This window comes from Barbus barbus (genome assembly GCF_936440315.1).
Source record: "Barbus barbus genome assembly, chromosome: 43".
Classification (NCBI taxonomy): Eukaryota; Metazoa; Chordata; class Actinopteri; order Cypriniformes; family Cyprinidae; genus Barbus; species Barbus barbus.
Genome location: NC_136721.1, coordinates 9,330,953 through 9,352,586, shown reverse-complemented (window position 1 = coordinate 9,352,586; position 21,634 = coordinate 9,330,953). Strand labels below are relative to the sequence as shown.

Here is a 21,634-nt window from a genome sequence, read left to right as displayed (position 1 = left end):
GAACAGGAAGGCAAAATAGAGACACGGGAGGAGGGGGAAACAAGACACAGGACTGACATTACACCCCCCTCCGAAAGGCTCCAGGGATCAGGGGGCAGGGCTACCTGCCTCCAGAGCGGGGCCCGTTCCGGGAGCCATGGCGGGACGGGAGACTCGGGAGGCCATGGTGGCCTTACTTTTTTGGGCCACCCGAGGGGCCGTGACCCTATTACGCCCCCCCAAAAAAAATTCTTGGGGAAGTCCCCCCCTGGGAACCACTGCGGAGCGGGCTTTGTGGGGCGCTCTTGCAGCGCGGACTCTGTGGGGGGCTGGCTCGGGCCCGGACACTTCCCAGACACCGGTAAATCCCCTCTCTCCAGCTCAGGCCGGCAGTGTCTGGGAGGTCCACGGGACGGTGGTAATTGGCCCCGAGCCAGAACAGCTTATTAAGCGTTACATCATCCCACTCCGTCACCGATCTTGTGGAAACCCTCTGCAAACTCGTAGAACGGGCAATCCTCCCAGATTAAGGTGGCGAAGCGGGAGGCGGCGTCCATGCCGCGGTGCAAACACTGGAACAAAAATAAAACTTTTCAAAAAACGAAAACAAAAAACATGGAACGCCGCTTACAGTGTTGGGTCCTGTATTCTGTCACGTTGCACTTGGGCAAGGAGCGAGGAGACACGGAGATATCCCATTCAGAGTTTTATTCAGAATCCAATAACACGGAACGTGGAGCTTGGGGGATGGACGAACACATATGATGTTCAATACCGGACACAGGGGCAGGGAAACACAGGGCTTATAAACACTAGGAAATCAACAAGGAACAAGTGTGGACTAATCAAACGGGGCTCGGGACTAATTAACTAATAATGACAGGAACAGGAAGGCAAAATAGAGACACGGGAGGAGGGGGAAACAAGACACAGGACTGACAATTTTGGGGACAAATTTGTGCCCAGAAATGAGTTACATCTGACAAACTTGCTTCTGGGGAAATTCTCATAAAAATAAAGTAAAAGAAGTTAAAAAATTAAAAAAAAAAAAAAAGTTGTATATATAAAAAAAAAAAAAAAAAAGTGCATTCAACCTTTCTTAAGTCCTTCAAACTTTTAAGATACTGATACATTCAGTCATTTTCTGTAGTGTTAGGCAACAATTTATGATGTTATTTTAGAAAATTATAAGAGTTATTGTAGGTTTATAGTACGTTTTAGGTTGCAGGATCTGAGGTGACTGACCTAGTCATATCTACACTAAACAAGAAAGTCCACATATATCAAGACTTAGGTGTGAGTGTTCGTTTGTGAGAGGAAAGTGCCTTTTTCGGTGGCTCTGATGTCAGTAGTTCTGGTTGGTTGAGAGCTTGAGGAGTGTGAACTTCAGCTCTAGAATACAAGACTCTTCTTATGCACCCTCTCGAGGGTAATTTCTCTCCCCCTTTTTTCTGCTTCCCAATTTCTCTCTCTTTATCTATCTCACTTTTTCCATCTTTCTCTCTCACTCTCTCAGTGTGGTGCTCTTGTTCAGCGCAGAGCCGTCCATCCATGCTCCGTGTTAATGAGGGAGGTTGGTGTGGACTCCCACTGGTTACCAGACCGGGCAGCTTTAACCGACCTGTCACTCAGACCTGACACTGCATGTGCGTGCGCATGTTCTCCTGCAAAAAGAAGGCTTGATCCATTTAGGAAAAGAGCTTGCTCGCACTTGCTCAATTCAGTTCCTCTCTCTCCATAACTCGTTTAAATGCAGCCAGAGGTTTTAGCAAGCAGGGAAACAGATTGTCTCTGCTTATCAGGGCACATCAAACATCGAAAAAGCAGACTAGACTGACAGCTAACACCATGCCCACTCGTGTTGCACTGGCCCTTCAGACTCAAAAGAGTGTTTGTGTGTGTGTGCGCGTTGCTTCCGATACTATCAAGGCCCATTTACTGGGTTATTTTCTGATTGGAGTTGCTGCGATCTATCTGCGCTGTCAACACAGCAACAGTTTTCTCTCTAGAGGACAGACTTAGCAGGTGTATTGGGAAGGGAGGAGTGTATGTGTGGCCAGTGCTGTCATGCAGAGGTATTATGATCTCAAGGGAGAAGACAGGGTTTGATTTAGGGTTGATGACTTTGGCAGCCCACACCGCACACTCCTTAGCACAGAGCTGTGTCTCAGTGGAATAATATATGTTGATTTTTCTTTGTACACACTGCAAATATTTTCACTCGGAGCAGAGGATATTCCCCGTTCTCCGTGTCTTTGAAAGACTTTCTGTGTTTTTTTTTCCCTCAAACAAATCTTGTTTCTTCTCTTGGCGTCCATCTCAGGGCCGTGGGTGTTGAAGAACAGCAGTATAAACAGCGGGGAGCTGGAGCTGGGTCAGCGTGTCAGTCAGGATGTTCCTCCAGGCATCTTCTGGAGGTCTCTGCTACACCTGCGCCAGCCACACTTCCTCAAGTTCAACATCTCCCTGGGCAAGGACGCACTGTTTGGGGTCTACATGCGGAAAGGCCTGCCTCCTTCACATGCTCAGGTAAGCAAATCGCCTCATGTCTTGTTTCTTCTTTTAAAAGAGTCTGGTTCACTTATAATTAGGGCTGGATTCTCGAGCTTTTAAATTTTAAAAAGCATGACTTTTAATTACTTTCAGTTTTTTGTTTTGTTTGGGTTAGTTCTCAAAAAACTGAAAATTCTGTCATCATTTACTCACCCTCATGCGGTTTCAAACCAATAAGACTTGTGTTCATTTTAAATTAAACATTTAAAATGAAATAATTTTTTATAATATCTGAGCGATTTCTGTCTAATCTGTGAAAGCCCATTGCACAAAAATCATTCACAATTCAAAACGTTCATAAAGACATTCTGTATAAATGCCTTTAAGAAATCTTTAAGAATTGAGCAAGTTTTCTGAAGATACACAATCACTTAAGATGATTATTTAATAAGCTAGACTTTGATTTGAGTATTAGTCAATGCACATAGGTAGAGCTCATGAAATATGGTCAACAGTAGCTCAAACATACTTTTGCGTGAGAACAAACCTTGATAGATCTTGCGCGTCAAGCATGTTTGAAATTCTGTTTGCCATATTTGATGTGCTGTATGTATGTTTATAGATTTTTATATGTTGATAAGAGTCTAAACTAAATCTGCTCAATATATAAAGCAATGATGTCTCTTTAGATTAAACCGTTCGATTCAAATGGTTTCCTTTTATGATCTCGTTATAGACATTTGAATTGTGAAAGTTCCTGGACTGGACTTTCAATGGATGGACAGAAAGGTTTCATAAAAAATATCTTGTGTTTCGAAGGTGAACAAAAGTCTTATGGATTTGGAACGGCGTGAGGCTGAGTAAATGATGACAGAATTTAAATTTTGGGGTGAACTATCCTTTCAATGCTCATGAGCTTACGGTATATTTCAGTATATCAGTATATTTTAGGGTTGAAGGAAATGTCCATAAACTTACCTGAAAAGGAACTGGTCATTTTATGCCAGGGTTATTTATTACTGTGTTGTCTTCATTTGTTTTTCATGAGCATTTTGATATCTACAGTAACTCTAATGATTGACACTGTTATGTTCAGACTGACCCAGCAAATGCCAACATGGTCAACATTCTGATCTGACAAAACCCAACGACCATTGGAAATTGGGGCTGGTTGCCATTTGTTGGGACAGGGTGTGAGCTAGCCTTTACAGAGCAAGGAAATCTGGTTCCCTATGATGTTCCTCTTAAAAAGACAGGTTTTTGTTAATTACCATGAAGAGACCATCTGTCCAGACGAGCGTTTTTGTTTGCAACTTTTTTTTTATGAATTGTAAATGATTTCCAAATTATCGCTGCATATTTGTCTGCTGAATTCTTACACTTGTCTTGTCACATTCCAGAGTTGTTATCTCTTCTACATTTTGATTTAATTTGACTATTTTGATTGTTATTACAGTTTTTAAGGTGATGTACCGCAGCTCCTTGCCTCGCTGATTGTTTTCTCCCTCTCTCTGTGTCTCTTCAGTATGACTACATGGAAAGGCTGGATGGAAAAGAGAAGTGGAGTGTTATCGAGTCTCCTCGCGAGCGGCGCAGTATTCAGACTGTTGTCCAGAACGAGGCGATCTTTGTGCAGTATCTGGACCCCGGCACCTGGCACCTGGCCTTCTACAATGACGGCAAAGAGAAAGAACCAGTCTCATTCAGCACTGTGGCTCTAGGTAGACACCTCCAGCTTTTATTTACACGCTAAAGTCAACATTTAAAAGGAAGATGGTAAATAGAAACTTGGTTGTTTGGAGACCTGCTGTTTAGAAGATGTGTTTCACTGCAAGCCGCTTGCACAGTACACCTGGTCTACCCTTAACCTCATTTTATATTTCAGTTTGAATGTGACCAGTTGAACTGGGAGAGCTGCTTTTATTTCTTTTACTTACATTTCTCTTTAGGTCACAGAAGGAATAGCTGTATTTATAAAATAAAAGTAAACACTGAAATATGTTTGTTCAGGCAGTTTCTCTACAACGGTTGCTATAGTGATGACTTAGCATAAGCACAATGCCAACTCCGAGACTTTCGTTTACAATAGTTGAGAGGAGCTTTTCAGAGCAAAGCAGAAATTTGGCCTAGGCAGTGATGCAGATCTCATGAAGCGTATAGGAGGTCTTGCTGTATTTTACATATTCATGTACTTTATATATTGTGTGTTTAAATATTCATGCATAAACCGCTCTCTTGTTCACTCATTCAATATTCAGAACATAGCAATTGGCGTACGCTTCAATAAATGACAGTGAATGAGTAAAAAACATAGAAATTGTTTCCCAAATAAAATATTAAAACACGTTTTAAAAATGTAATACAAATGTGGTTTGATGAGGTTTGTAAAGATATTTTTATACTGCACATATCATAGACATTTTAAATCTTTTTTTATATATCAAAATTTATCAAACGTGACTTTTACACTATTAAAGACTTTTACATTATCATAAATAAATGTCTAAAAAAAGGTTAAAATTATGTTTTTAAGCTTTCAATTAATCCATGAATTCTGGAAAGTTTCTAAAAAAAATTAAAGCAGAACAACATTTTTTAACATTGATAATTACATTAATTATATTTAACATTACTTGCACTGCACATTTATACTGTGAATATTTTTTTTATTGAGGGTTGTTTTTCTTATTAGCATACGGGTTCTCTTCTTTTTCTTCATCGCTTTCTTTTTTATGCTATTTTTATTTATATATTTTTTTACTATACTTTACTGTATATTCTATATTTTTTACATATTTTGTATTGTCCATGTAAGTAATGTTTGTTCCCCTTCTACCCTGTCATTCTCGAGAGGTGTAAACAAAGTAAGAATTTCATTGTGCTCTGGTACATATGACAGTAAAGCTCTTGAACCTTGAAATAATGATAAGAAATGATGTAAAAATAATAAAAGGGTCCCACTTTATTGGTGTCTTTACATAATAAAAATAATGAATTGTTAGGTACAGTGTACCTATTGTATTCATGTTGACTTGCAGAACACTGCTGTTACTGAGTTGGGATATGGGTAAGGTTAGGAGTGTAAATAATTACAGATGTAATTACAGGACAGTATTTTCAAATATAAGTGCAATGTAATAGCATGTATGTACACAATGAGTGCATAGTATTAAATGATTAATTTAGATAATCATTTAATCATTTAAAAAAAGTCGTCTTTCAGACAGATTTAACCATGAACTTTTGAACTGTGTATGTTTTTTCTCTCTCTATTTAAGTAGAGTTTGTCACAAAAAAAGGAGTTTTGCTGCCTGTCGGCTGTCTGAATAAATCCATAGAGATCAAGTGCTAAAAGTGTTTGGGCACTTAAGCCACTTAAAATGAATGAATGCCATTGCATTAGATAACAGAGTATCAAACCAAGCAGCATTTATCTTAAAGAAAGACAGCACAAGCACACTTTTCAACACATTTGACAAAAGAAGTGTGTTTGGTTTAAAAAATAAAAAAAGTCTAAAATGTACAGTATTTGCACACTTTCTGGTTGTCAGGCATTAAACAGTTTAAGTAATGCACCTGCAGTTGCTCTCATAGAACACCTGTGTGAACTCGAGAAGAACCAATTTCACATATCCATTCAAAATCACCTTGAGATCAGTTGTTTACAATTCACTGCAAAAATGATTCAGAAAAGTGAAATTAGCTTGGAGAAAAGCTTTTTGCAGATGCCATTTTTATATTTATCTAATGCAATGACATTCATACATTTTTAAGTGTGGCTTAAGTGTCCAGTTATCTTCTGGGTCCACTATATTCATAAGAGTATGTATGATTAACTATTCAGTTTGAGGAGAAACACACACACACACACACACACAAACATTTTGCTCTTGAGGCATTTTAGATCTGATCACATACTGTATGAATGTCTGCGCAACTTATTCAGGTGATTTGACTGTTGATTTGAAAAGCATCATTATTAGCATTTACCACAGTCATAGTGTCATATTTCCCATAAGGCTGTGGTGAAATGTGTCACGGTAATTCACACATTGCCACTGAATCAATAACACTGGCTGAAAGTTCACAGTGTGCCATGCTGTGTACGAGATTATTTCACAAAATGCAAGACAGTTCATAGCGCTCTGACTTGTTTTTTTGTCGGGAAGCAGCATTTAAAGTCTTCTGAATTTGTGAATATTCTGTTCCACTGTCCCCCATTAATAACAGAGGTTGTAAAATGCACGCATCTGTTATGTGTCTCAGATTCGGTGGAAGAGTGCCCCCAGAATTGCCATGGCAACGGAGAGTGCATGTCAGGAGCGTGTCATTGCTTCCCAGGGTTCCACGGCACGGACTGTTCCAAAGGTACCGTTTACTGTCACACTGCCAGAATGTTTATGCTAAAAAATTATGCTTCATTTTGCAGCATTTGTCAAAACATTTTCGTAGTCATACAAAAAAGCTGTGTTGTGTAATAACATTTTGTTCACTAAGTCAGAACACCATCCCTTCACAATTCTAATTGCAAAGAGGTTTATTTGTGATTCTTCTCACGAAGTCAAAAACATTCATTATTCAGCATAGAAATAAGAAATTATATTTAGCCTGTTTTAGAACCATTAGAATTTTTTTTTTGTTTGTTTTTGCATTTTGACCTTATTGTAAGACACAGTAAAATAAGCACATCCAACCAGTAAAATGACTGTACAATAATTTATAATTAATGTGTTGCAATAAAAAAGTTAAATATTTCTTTATATCTTATAATATATCTTTATGCAAAATAATATTATATAAATCTCTACTTATTAATAATAATATAAAAATAAACATGACCTATCACCCTGTCATTTTACATGTGATCTGTAAACTAATTAATATCAGTAATTAATATCAAACTTAATCATTATGGCATTCCATGCTGTGTTGCTAGAAAACCTTTAGTTTTATATAAAATTTTTAATTTACAGTGACTTGAGCCACTGGACTTATTGGTGAGTTTTTAATGAGTTTTTCTATTTATAATTTGCAGTAAGTTTTAAATTGACTTGCTGCATGTTTAACTGTGATGCAGTTATAGATGTGTGAAACATATGTCAGAATTTTCCCTCGAGCTCAGCATTTGTCATCAGATCATCAGTGTACATAAGCTCTGGCCATTCGTCGTAGTGGCTCTATGACACTGTCACATCACTCTGAGATCCAGACGGATGAATCACAACATCACTGATTAATCCCGTCTCAGTTATGCCAAAATGTCTGATGGGTTTGTTGGCTTTACTGTGCCAGACCAATCTTTTTGAGTGATGAAATGCTCTCAGTGGAGGCTTCGTAAAAAGAAATATGTGTGTGTGAGCTCACCTGAGGCCATAGACAGCTAGTTTATTACTGTCGAATGGCGTCTCCTCTGAGTAGCAGAGAGTGCCGTTCATATTGCCTCCGAATCTCTTACCTTAATTACACTAGGCATAGTCTGCTTTATCACCATATTCAGAGAGCTTCAGCAGTGTTTATGCTGCCTTTGAGGCTGAATAGCGAGCACTCTGTGGGAAAAATGTGAGGGATGATTATTTTTTTCCTTTCCTACATTCATTCATTCATTCCAGGCAATTTTTCATCAGAAACTTTAACAGAAAACTGTATTCCGGCTATTGCTGGAGAAACTTTCTAACAAAGTTTAACTTGTCAAGATAAAAACTACTCACAAATTAAAATAGTTAAAATCATGATACTCTTTTGAAAAAGAAGTCAGCTTTGAAATACTGCAACTTTTTAAGGGGCAATACATGATACAGTATTATCCCATTATGTAATTTAGAGGGCAATATATGATGTCAAATTATAACTTTTCTAATTCAATCACAACTGTATATAAGGGTTTATAAGTAAATGACTCTATACTGGAATTGGTGAATAGTTTCTTTAATCGTTCACTCAAATAAACGGATTTACAAAAAAATCAGACATCTGTCTTTTTTTAAAGAAGGATGGATTACATTGATCAATAGTGACAAAAAAGACATTTATAATGTCACAAAACATTTTGATTTTAAATAAATGCATTATTTCGAGCTTCATATTTGGCAAAAAAAAAAAGTGTAATGGTTTCCACAAGAACTGTTTTCGGATTTGATAATAAGAAGTAATGCTTCTTGAGCACCAAATCAGCTTTCAGAAGGATCATGTGACACAGAAGCTTTTCCATTATAGTAATAAATTACATTTTAAAACATTAACATAGAAAACGGTTATTTTAAATGGCAATAATTACTGTTTTTACTGTATTTTGAGTAGATAAATGCAGCCTTGGTGAGCATAAGGGACTTATTAATAGTAGTGTATGGTATGTATCAGATTATACAATTTATCATTTAAAAACAGTAAGGGTTTTTAATCAATAGGGTTAAACCTGAAGAGAAAAGTTTATGAATTTCTGTTTGGATATAGAAGATGTAGGATTCCACCAGAGAGTTGATTATACACAGAGACTAATCATTTTTTTTATCTGGTTCACCCAAATTAACCAATTTACTAAAACATGTCAGACATGCCAAAGCTACGTACTGTATATGACAGAACAGTTCAGGAGGGCACATTTACTTATTGTGAGTGCACAAGGACATAACATAATAGTGATGTATCTACACTCCCCTAAAACAGCTAAAAAGATTTAGACTTTCTTATTTAAGATTTAGAATACAGTTCAGTGTTTTTGTTTGGATTAACTCTATGCTTCATTTTTCTCTTATCTTATCTTACATTTCATACCTGAACTTCTCTCAATGAAGCTGGTTTTCACTAATTCCTATCAAACATCCTCGTCTTCTGTCCTTCCCTCACTCCCTCATTTGTTTTCCCTCCTGCATCCTTTCGTTCCGTCTTCGTTACAGTGGCATGTCCTGTGCTGTGCAGCGGGAATGGACAGTACAGCAAGGGTGTGTGCATGTGCTACAGCGGTTGGAAGGGACTGGAGTGCGACGTGCCGCAGGGCCAGTGCGTCGATCCCAGCTGTGGCGGTCACGGGACCTGCACCCAGGGCAGCTGCACCTGTGAAGCAGGCTACCGTGGAGAGTCCTGCGAGGAAGGTAATGAGTGCATCGACGGCTTTTCTGACCATCTCATTTTCAAAACTCTTTTCAAAAAACCTCTTCCTCTGAGAATCTTGGTTTTCAAATGTCTGCTATAAAAGCATGCTGGTACAAGCATCATAAACTTTATTAAAGCGATGAAATTCAGTCTATTGATCTGGCTTTTAAGAAATTGGCCAGAAATGGAGTCTCTGAGCGCATGTTCATATGAGCTGCAGCTGGTTTTTGAAAGTGGAGAGATCCCAGAGGTGAGTTTAGAAGAGAGAGGTGAAAGATGAGGAGGAAAGAGAAGAAAAAAAGCAAGTAGAATGAAAAAGTCTTTTCAAACTCTCTGTTCTCTCTCTCTCTTCAGTGGATTGTCTTGACCCCACATGTTCGGGACATGGCAGCTGCGTGTCCGGTCAGTGCCACTGTAAGCCAGGTTGGTCCGGGCCTCTATGTGATGTATCCAGAGCCCAGTGCCCAGATCAGTGCAACGGTCACGGAACCTACAGCCCTGACACGGGCTTCTGCAGCTGTGACCCTAACTGGATGGGCCCCGACTGCTCCACGGGTGTGTTCCCATCCCATCAGCCATTTTCACCTTCTCACTTACTGTCTTCTCAAGCTGTGCTGCAATATATTGTAATCTTTCATTTTCATCCATCTACACTCTCGGGGGGATTCACTAAGCATGAATTGCACCCTCTGATAGCGTTGTTTATTTGCACTCGATTCATATGCAAATCAGGTAACGGCACAAACACACCCCAAAAAAAATAGTGAACGCAGTTCCAACTTTGGTGGATAAGGTGCAATACTAAATAATCTTCATAAATAAAATATTATAATAATAATCTTAAAATATATATATAAAAAATTAAATGTATCATTTATATAAACGAGACTCGTTTGAACTGAAAATAATGACAGTGACTTGATTAAAATATACATGGCACAACCAGCACAAATATTGACTTGTTATAATGGATTGTGGGTGATTAGTGAATAAGATTTGATATAGAAATATTGAGAAATTTCTATTTTAATGTATTTTATAATATAATGTATTCCAGTGATGGCAAAGCTCATTTCAGCAGCCATTATTTCAGTCTTTAGTGTCACATGATCCTTCAAAAATTATACTGATATGCTGATTTGGAACATTTGAAGCATTTTTTTACTATAAATACTTTGATGAATGCATCATTCAAAAGAACTGCATTTATGTGACAGAATTTTTTTTAAGAAAGTAAAAGACTTTACTGTCACTTTTGATTAATTTAATGCACCCTTGCTAAATAAAAGTTTTAATTTCTTTCAAAAAAGATCTGACTGACCCCAACCATGTAGATATTTTAATGTGCTATTGGCAATGTCATAACAGTGCTGTTCTTAGCAATTTAATTATTTACATTGCCAAAGCGGCTTTGCTGCAGATCATTAAAACAGTGCAATTAAGTAAATAACAGAATAAAAAGAAACTTAATAATAGAAGTAATTAAGAAGAATAAAATAAAGATATATGTAAGAGATGAAAAAATAAATGTAAAAACAGCTCTCCCTCTTTCTCTCCAGAGGTGTGTTCAGCAGATTGTGGAAGCCATGGCGTGTGTGTCGGGGGCGTTTGCCACTGTGAGGAGGGCTGGACAGGCACAAGCTGTGACCAGAGACTGTGTAACCCACAGTGTGTGAAACATGGGACCTGCAGGGATGGCAAATGCCAGTGTGAACAGGGCTGGAACGGAGAACACTGCACCATCGGTAAACACACACACACAAACACACACATGGTCTTATCCTGCTTTGAAGCTTTGAGCTAGTCAAAGCTCGGTTCTGTGACTTCTTTTACACCAGTGTTTTTCAAAGACTTTTCGGCTGCTCTTTTGCTGTTTGGTCTAGATTGATTTGCTCATGTTTGCATCAGCACACAGAGTACAAAAACATATTTGTGCGGATGTGTATGTTTGTGTGTGTTGCCATTATTTTATAATCACATTCAGAGCAAAGGACACAGTCTTCACTGTGTGATCCACACCTATAAGAATATTAAATGACTTTTTGAGCTCTGGAGTCCAGCTGGAAGAGGAATACTAATGTATGTCGCTTTGGTTGCATGTGTTAGGATGCTTGTTTTAATGCTAATGAGTACAGCTCTCCCTCTTCACCACTGTTTTCACATCATTGTTTTCAGACAATTATAGCTGATGGATTCTATGCACACAACACATGTTAACACTGAATTCACAAGCCAAAATGTAGCAGTCAACCAAAATTCATCCGTAATGATTTTGCATGGGTCGATTGATAATTGATGTCCATCAAGAGTTTGTCTGACAGGTTTTCTTAGTGGTCTGTGGCATGCATGTTGTCATTATGGTAATGAGTTTTAAGTGGCGAGTAACATTTCCTAGGCACAAAACTAAATCAGCCCAAATCCAAAATAATCACACAGTTGATCAATCTTTCCCTCCTTTCTTGCAGATGGCTGTCCGGGGCTGTGTAATGGGAATGGGCAATGCATCATGGGTCAGAACAGCTGGCACTGTGCGTGCCACACTGGCTGGAGAGGGCCAGGCTGCAGTGTTGCCATGGAGACCTCCTGCAATGACAACAAGGACAATGAAGGAGGTGAGAAATGCATGTTGAATGCAGAAATTGTTTCTATCCCCTTTGGCCTCATATGCATAACATCTGTCAAGACTTGAAAAAAGCTACACTGATGAGATGCAGAAATTTTGGTTTGAACAGTTGTTATTTCAATGTTGGAAAGGCCTGTTCACACAAAAAAGAATATTTGGTGCGATAAACGGCTATTACTTCAGACTGAGACAAACTTTGGGAAGTCGTGGCCTAATGGTTAGAGAGTCGGACTTGTAATCCGAAGGTTGCGGGTTCGAGTCTCCGGCCGGCAGGAATTGTAGGTGGGGGGAGTGAATGTCCAGCGCTCTCTCCACCCTCAATACCACGACTGAGGTGCCCTTGAGCAAGGCACCGAACCCCCAACTGCTCCCCGGGCGCTGCAGCATAAAATGGCTGCCCACTGCTCCGGGTGTATGTTCACGGTGTGTGTGTGTTCACTGCTGTGTGTGTGCACGTTGGATGGGTTAAATGCAGAGCACGAATTCCGAGTATGGGTCACCATACTTGGCTGAATGTCACTTCACATCACTTCACTTCACTTTCATATGGCATTAAGTTAAAAATTATTTACAGAGAGGTATTCTAATCTCTTTGCCATCACATGTTGATTCAGCCCATCTACAATTTAGTTGTATGCACTGGTCTGAACAATCAAATGCAAAAACCTAACCGTCTAATTTCTTTCTTTCTTTCTTTCTTTCTTTTTTGCAGAAAATGTGACTATTGGTACATCAAATTAACCACAATTAATTTTGCAATTCTAGAAGTTGAAAAACCTATATGTTCTTCAGTAAAAACTATAAATAATTTTTAATGCATTTTAAATAGAACTGCCTTTTTACATTAAAAAAACAATTTAAGTAATATGCTATTTTCTGTCCTGTTTTTGACCCCCTTCATCAAAACGCTCCGTTTGAATAGGCACCCACTGCTATGGCTAACAGTTGTGTACATTTGACAGCCTAGTGATTTAGGTTAAAAACACATAAACACTCATATCAAATGATCTGTTTAACAGTTGCATCATTACTGTCGGATCCAATATAGTCGGCACAGCATCATCTTTTAATTACAATCTTTCTGAAAATTCTGCGTCAAATTGTTCCTTGTTTGAAAACAAATTTGCAGTAAAATGAAGTGAACAAAGGACCAGGTACTTACTGACGCGGTCTGAAACTTCATTGAAAATAAAGTGCATCCACTGTTTCGTAACGTTGGGATTAGAAGGAAGGCAATGCAAAGACTGCACTGCACAGCATCTTGTTGTCTTCGGAGCAATCTTCATTGTTTGGTTTCTGTGTAGACTAACAAGAAAGTTTAGAGTCCTGAAACTTACAGGATGTTTTTATAGTACAATGAAATATGTAAAGATCAAGCAAATTTTGGTTTCTCAGTTCATGAACCCTTTAATACAGTAGATTGAGATTTGTCTATATAGTGCTGCTTTGTGGCAATTTATAGGGAGATCCATGCAATATGAAGATGCTCTGAACGGATGAATAGAGCAGCGCCAGTCATCTGTATGAAAAGGTGATGCGTCTGTTGGCTGGCAGAGTGAGGGATTTGAAACTACCCCAAGGCAGAATGATTATATAACAAGTGGATGTTCAGAGTCAGCCCTAAGCACTGAGCATCTCCCCTAGACCAGTTAAGAGCACAGAGAGGCTTTTAGAAAGAACTATTTGTTGTTTCTCATTTTAAAGTGTTTTCATTTTCCCCACTGCATGTTCTCTTTTGTGTGTTCTCACTCTCTTATATAAACGGTCAGGCTTTTCATCAAGCATTGTGAAAATACTTTGGATCCCATAATACAAAACCATGCAAACCATAGCGATTTTAATTTTTGCATCATTTGAATTTAGCAGTGAGGTCAATCTGTGATGTTTAGATGCAAGGCTGCCAACTCTGAGCATGAAACTCACGTAATTGGCACGGTATGATCACAAAAGACTAAATCAGGCATTTGAATTTACTGCTCAATCTGACCCAGACACAAACAAACGTTCCCCAGACATACACAGCTTCCTGCTACTTTCTTCTCCCTCTTTTGTTTACTCTTCGTTTGGGGGTTACTTCACAGAAACCTCAGAGATCAGAGAGCACCAGGCAAAACAACATGGAGCAAAAATCTTTGGCAACAGGCGCTTGTTGTGAGTTTGTTCCGGATCAAGAAAGGCCCATTTAGGGAGAAGGTTTGAAAGGGTGTGTATGTACAGTGAACTAGAGACGGGAAGAGAGAGGAAGATGAAACGGGATGGGAAGCTCTCAGGGGTGTGAGCGATGCACTCTGTGACTTTGATGTAAGTTCTCTAAAAGTGAAATCAGGAGAGAGAGAGAGAGAGAGAGAGAGAGAGAGAGAGAGAAAGAAAGAAAGAAAGAAAGAAACTAAAGCATCATTCAATTCAGTGATCACTTCTATCAGTTGAGCTCATTACCCCAATGGGGATAAATAAATAGATTTGTTCATTTTCATTTCCATAATGATGAGAAGTTCTACATTTGAGCTTATTATAGTTATTTTAATCATATTATTTGTCTCTCTCTCTCTCTTGACATCAAAGCAGCGCAGGGGTTTGAACTGAGAAGGGTTCATCAAAAGTACACATTCTGAGAATAAGATGGCAGATGAACCTTGAGACTTCAGAAGTCCCTTTAAAGCATCTGTCACTCTGAAACAATGAAAATGTGTGTGCTGAGGATGTCAAATATGCTGGTACTTCTGGAAAAAAGTCGATACTATAAAAAAAATCTTTCTATAGTATTGATAACATTGAGGATAAACTCAATTCATTACTTTGCTAAAAGAAAGCTGAACACATAAAAAAAATAAAATAAATGTGAAATTATTTTGATGAAGACATGAACATGCAAGGCTAATTAAAGTTAATGAATACAAATCAGATATGTGTTAAAATATCCAATCTGTAAATTAGTCACTACTGTTCAAAGATTTGGGGTTAGTGGTTTTTTTTAAGTGTCAATTTAAAATAACTTCAATTTGAATATATTTTAAAATGTAATTTATTTCTAAAATTGACTGAGAAATATATGAAGGCTTTATTCCATTGCTAATATTTAATTTTAAATGCTTGTATTAATATTTATAGATTTTATGTAAAATAAATTAGTATGTTCAATGGCATATATTAGATATGCCCTGGCATTTCTAACAAGTACTGAATTTTTGGTATCACGACAACCCTTGTGTGGGTTTATTTTCATACAAAATTCATGTGTCGCATTGCTAATGCATGTTACAGACCTAAAGCTTATGACATGTGGTGACATCTTTTCCACTCAGATGGTCTGGTTGACTGCATGGATCCAGACTGCTGCACGCAGAGCTCTTGTGTGACCAATCCTCTGTGCCGTGGATCACGTGACCCGCTTCAGGTTATTCAGCAGAGCCAATCAGAGGTCCAAAAAGTCCCTTCCTTTTATGACAGAATCAAGATGCTTGTGGGTAAAGACAGCACTCACATCATCCCAGGAATCAACCCATTTAATGCCAGGTACCTCATCTGCCCTGTACTGTACTGTGATGGACTAAATTACTAAATTTATCATGCTCTAATATTGTATTTTGTGTGCGTGCAGCCTGGCATCTCTAATTCGAGGTCAGGTTTTGACCTCAGATGGCACTCCTTTGGTGGGTGTCAACGTGACCTTTGTGAAGTACCCTCACTATGGTCACACCATGACCCGTCAGGATGGCACGTGAGTAACTTCACATTATTTAAACCCCTTTCAATACTTCCACATGCAGTTGAATATGTGCTGAAGTGTATTTCCTGTCCCGGTTCTCCCTAGTTTTGATCTTGTGGCCAATGGCGGAGGCTCTCTGACTTTGCGGTTTGAACGGGCTCCATTTCAGAGTCAGGAACGAACGGTGTGGCTGCCCTGGAATCGCTTCTACGCCATGGACACTGTGGTGCTACAAACGGAGGAGAAAACCACAGCCAGATGTGACCTGAGCGGTTTTGTCAGGCCTGATCCCGTGGTTCTTCCCTCCCCACTGTCCTCCTTCTTCAGCTCCAACCCTTCAGAGAGACACATCCTCCCTGAGAGCCAGGTGCCACATTCAACATCACCACCATCACTTCTCATTTCATTCATAGGTCATTCCTCTCTTCTGTTGGCTTTTTATTTGCGTTTTATATTCTCTATTACTCTCCTTCTTCACTCTCGGCTACTCTTTTGTTGTTAATCTTTGTTTTTGCTTTTGAACTCCTTTTGACTCGTTCGCGTCCTCATACCTTCTCGCAATCATGGTTTCTCTCTGCTGCTCACAATTCATCTCTTTTACCTCCCCGCCAAGGAGGTTTTTTAAGACTGACAGCAGCTGCAAGAATTTTGGATTTTTAGCGGTTTGAGAAGCCATTAACCCACTTTTCGCTTCCTCTCACTGTCCAGGTGCTTCACGAGCAGGTGGAGATTCCCGGCACCAGTCTTAAACTTTGCTATTTGAGCTCCAGGACCTCAGGCTACCTCTCACTGCTCAAGGTGATCATGACCCCCGCTCTAGTGCCTCTCAGCCTGGCCAAAGTGCACCTAATGGTGGCCGTGGAGGGTCATCTCCTTCAGAAATGGTTCCATGCATCTCCCAACCTGGCTTACACTTATATCTGGGACAAGACTGATGCCTACAGGCAGAGGGTCCACGGCCTGACCGAGGCTTTGGGTAAGTGGGGTATGGAGTCATGTCAGGAAACAGGTGTATTTTAACTGTTATCTTGTTTCTAGTCTATGCTATTGTCTGTTCCCCAGTGTCTTCTCTTAATTTGAGCTCCAAAACACAGATAGTTTCGTAGTTTAATGAGACTGTCTGTCTCTCATCCATTATGGTGTGTGCCAGCGGCAAGTTCCTCCTGTGAGCTAATGAATTGTTATGTCCCCGTTCGGTGATGGAGTGTTTAATTAAGATAGCACAGCTTTGCTCTTCCTCTAAGTGTCTTCCCTCTCTGTCATTTTCGCCTTCATTCTTCACTTTTTTTTCCTATCCCTCTTTCCATCTGTCAATCTTTCTCTATAGTGTCTGTGGGGTACGAGTATGAGACGTGTCCCAGTCAGATCCTGTGGGAGAAGAGGACAGCTGTGCTGCAGGGATACGAGCTCAACCCCTCAAACTTGGGCGGCTGGTCTCTAGACAAACACCACATGCTGAATGTCCGCAGCGGTATGATATGGAAACACCTATTCATGTAGAAGTTAATACACTCATTAGTGAAGGTCAAAAGAACTTGGAAGTGACATCAGTGATCAGCAATGGAAAATAAATTCACTATTGGACTGGACGTTTCTATTCTTCAGACTTTAGCTCAATACCTACTCAAACACACCTTTCTGTAAGTTTCAAGTAATCCTGAAGACTTATTATACAAGTGTGTTTGATTATAGATGCAGCTAAATTTTTCAGTGCAATGGCCTTCAAGGACCAGAATTGTCCATTCCTGAATGATCAGGCTAATTACAATGAGCCAGGATCTATTTCCTATGAGTCACTTTCACTTTTGTGAAATACACTTCTGCACACACAATGCAGAAGAGACAGGTCATCCCTGCAGCTGATGGTTTAACAAGCTTCTCACTCACACTGTGTGCAATGTGTTGGTATTAAGCAACATTATAGCATACTTTTTTCACACCTGTTTATCTTCAGGCTTTGCAGCTACTAAATTTCTCCTTCCGAAGACTTATTCCCTTGCTTTAGGAGATAGGGAGGTTCGTGTTAAAAGAAAAACAATTTATGATGATTGAATCTTGGCTAGTGGAAATTCAAATAAGGACATAGCAATGCCAGTGCACTATAAAATAATTCACACTTTCTGCATAATATTGCTCTTTTTATGCATATTTGCCATTGCTCATGTTTTCATCACTGTATTAGGGTAAAATTCTCTTCATTTCTGGGACCAGCAAATTCTTTTGGCCGTTATTGATGATTATGAGGTCTTTAATGACTGCTGGTTTCACACTATTGATCATGAAATGCAATAAATATGTCACACTGTAGAAATTGATGCCTTCATTTAAGCATCACATTTGTTTCGTATAAAGACCATTAGAAATATGTCATGTTTGAAATCTCACTCAGTTGTACTTAGTGACAGTGTTTGACTTATTTCACACAGGCATCCTTCATAAGGGCAGCGGTGAGAATATCTTCCTCTCACAGCAGCAGCCGCCTATCATTAACAGTATTATGGGTAATGGCCGAAGACGCAGCATCTCGTGCCCAAGCTGTAGTGGGATGGCTGAGGGCAACAAGCTGCTGGCGCCGATGGCTGTAGCCTGTGACGGAGAGGGAAACCTGTACGTGGGTGACCTTAACTTTGTGCGGAGAGTCTATCCGTCCCTCAATACCACAGCTGTACTGGAGCTCAGGTAAAACTGATAGGATGCACAGCTGACAACATTACAACCGCATTTGTAATTAATTTCACCTCTGTAATATAAGACATTAAAGAATAGAACTGAATATTCTGCTACAATAATAATTGTCTGGAGTTGGTTCTAAATCAAATCACATTTAAATCAAAAATGCATGAAGCTTAAATTCCGAGATCCACTGACAGGAGAAGCTGTCAGAAGAAGATAAATAATAATTCAAACTTGTCATTTGATATTGTTCTGTGAAATCAAGGGTTTCCCATGAGCACCACAGCTCAATATGTCAGAGCACTGGAACTGACCACAAAGTCAACAGTTATTGCAGTTTGATGAAAGATAATAATAAACTATTCTAAAAGACTATTCTTTTGTCACTTTAACAGACTGATAAGCTCTTCTTGCACTACACATATATCTGCACAGTGTTGTTTTATTTAACTGGTTTGCACTCTATCTATTCTGCCATGTGCCTTATGCCACTTTATCTATCTCTTTCTTTATTTTTCTACAATGTCCTCATTTGTATATCTGTATAGTTGTATGTACATATGTTTAAACTGTATTTATCTGTATTTGAACGTCTACTGTCAGTGTCTTAAATGTTAACTGTATGCACCAAGGGTCTGAGAGTAACGCAATTTCAATTCTCTGTGTGTATGTACATGTGGAAGAATTGACAATAAAGCAGACTTGACTTGACTAAACATTTGACATGCATTGATAAATCATGCACTACTACACCAAGGACATTTATTATGATAATAAATTAGTTCAGTTTTGATTTAATGTTGTTTTTAACAGCTGCAATAGCTTTTACAATTCGATGTTTTGAAAATTTGTTCTAACTGATGCACTTCTTTTCTCTTCCCCTGCTTCATGAAGAAATAAAGATTTGAGACACAGGTAATTAAAATAAATGCATAATCTAAAAATATTCATCATGTGTGCATGTCTAAATAGCATGCTAATGTGTCTGAAAACTGAGATTTGTTGTGCTTGTGTCCTACTCTTTTCAACAGTTCATTGCATGAACTTCTTTTTTGAGCTCCAATTACTTTACCAGCAATGAACTATTCACATTTCATCATATTCACCTTGGTAACCGTGCTGTTTGTCATAGGATTTTATTAAGAGACATTCTCCCATTTGCCCTATTTCCATAGCAACAGTCCAAGCCATAAGTACTACTTGGCAGTGGATCCGGTGTCGGGTTCTTTGTTTCTGTCAGACACCAACTCCCGGCAGATCTACCGCGTTCGCTCTCTGAATGGGGCACGACCGTTGCTGGATAACGCTCAGGTGGTGGCAGGGACGGGAGAGCAGTGCGTCCCGTTCGATGAGGCACGCTGCGGTGATGGAGGCAAGGCAGTGGAAGCCACACTAATGAGCCCAAGAGGTGTTTTTTTTTAAATAAATATTCTGAAATGTTTTGTCTCGATCTGTGACTTGGGAGGAGCAGAAATGACACACAGTACTGCACCTTACTTCATACTACATCCTGAACTTCTTCAGAGTTAGCTTTTACGCAAGACAAAGTATCATTTCCATGCTGTGACGCTTCACAATTATGACTGAGACACATTTTTATTTTCCATGAACCTAGAAAGCATCAACATTTAATCCCTTAGACATTTACCCGGCACTGTCATTTTCTATGCTATCACAAACCTCAGTAACCTGTAATTCTCTAGACTCCAGACATCGTTCTTAAAACCCAGCATGGCCACTGATGTGAGGAAAATAAATGACACAGAAGGTAAAGAGAGATCGGAAGGTTAGCAGACTGCACTCAGAGAACGACTCTGCCTTCTTATCTCAGAATAAAACGCACTCTGACATGATCACCGTGACAGCGTGACTCAAACTGTAGCAGTCGAGCGGCACAGCGTCTGACTCTTTTCCAGGTCATTGCTCCCACACACACAGACTACTAATTATTTTGCCTTTAAAAAACACCTTGCTCTCTGGAATATCGGAATGGGAGGGAAGTCAATCAGATACTTGGGGAGCAGTGAAATTCTTTAGGAGAGTCTGCAGTGACATTGACGAGAAGTTTAAGAAGAAGAAAATTACCATAATTATTAGACAATTACAACAATAGATAATTCTGTCTCAACTGTCCTTTTAATACCAGCTGAATATTATATATATTTATAGAATGTCTTAATATGAGCTTTATCATGCACAAGTATTGAGTTTCTTCACTGCCGGTTCTTTCATGCAGGTGTTGCATTGGATAAGAATGGCCTGATGTACTTTGTGGATGCTACCATGATACGAAAAGTGGATCAGAATGGCATTATCTCCACTCTGATAAAGACCAATGACCTGACTGCAGTCAGGCCCCTCAGCTGTGACTCCAGCATGGATGTCAGCCAGGTTGTAATTACTTTCCTCAACTCTCTTGCACTTGCACTCAGTTGAGGGTCTATCAAGAGAGGTTCAGGCAGTTGTTGAAATATGTGCTAAAGTGCCTAGCTCAGATGTCCTATAATGTGTATAGATGTGTTGTATCTTATTTGAATTTTTCTGCAGTGTGTGCAAGTTGAAATTAACTTCTTTGAATATCACATACATACCCTGACCAATCTCAATGGATATGAAAATCACTCATTTATCATTTGTAATGCAGAATGCAGAAGCAATTAAATTAGTGTCCTTACATAGAAACAATCCATTAAAATTAACATTGTTAATTATCAAGATTATTGTATAGAATCAGAGACAGATCATTTGTTTATCAGAGTATATTGTAAATTCTTTTGAGCAAGTTTGATGGCACACTATGTAAATTAATATTGATCAAACATGCTTGTTTAAAAAAAAACAAAAAAAAAAAGACACATTTGATTCAGATTGTCATCGTTGATGTTTTGTTGTTGAGGTTTAGACAATGTAACTATACAGTAAAAAAAAAAAAAAAAACAGTAAAACTAAGGAAATAAGCTAACTGTTTAACTTACTGAATACTATTTTTTAAACAATTTACAGGCCCCATGAAGCATAACCTAAACTGTCAAACACAGTTGTGTAAACACATTTCAGCCTGTTTATTTCAG

The 21,634-nt window shown here is 38.9% G+C and overlaps 1 protein-coding gene across 3 annotated transcripts in view; it reads left to right on the top strand.

Annotated features, from left to right (window-relative positions):
- The window catches only part of LOC306862811 (teneurin-2-like), a gene marked incomplete at its 5' end in the record, with an annotated part of 193,201 nt that overhangs the window by 161,860 nt on the left and 9,707 nt on the right, over positions 1–21,634 (top strand). For all 3 annotated transcript variants that reach the window (XM_079405818.1, XM_079405820.1, XM_079405819.1), the window contains 16 exons: positions 2,303–2,508; positions 3,998–4,193; positions 6,739–6,840; positions 9,366–9,560; positions 9,916–10,116; positions 11,121–11,306; positions 12,027–12,173; positions 15,487–15,697; positions 15,783–15,902; positions 15,996–16,257; positions 16,599–16,866; positions 17,218–17,361; positions 18,317–18,569; positions 19,458–19,478; positions 19,739–19,971; positions 20,800–20,954. In XM_079405818.1, the coding sequence (XP_079261944.1) occupies positions 2,303–2,508; positions 3,998–4,193; positions 6,739–6,840; positions 9,366–9,560; positions 9,916–10,116; positions 11,121–11,306; positions 12,027–12,173; positions 15,487–15,697; positions 15,783–15,902; positions 15,996–16,257; positions 16,599–16,866; positions 17,218–17,361; positions 18,317–18,569; positions 19,458–19,478; positions 19,739–19,971; positions 20,800–20,954 (2,900 nt within the window). The remainder of the gene's footprint in view (positions 1–2,302; positions 2,509–3,997; positions 4,194–6,738; positions 6,841–9,365; positions 9,561–9,915; positions 10,117–11,120; positions 11,307–12,026; positions 12,174–15,486; positions 15,698–15,782; positions 15,903–15,995; positions 16,258–16,598; positions 16,867–17,217; positions 17,362–18,316; positions 18,570–19,457; positions 19,479–19,738; positions 19,972–20,799; positions 20,955–21,634) is intronic.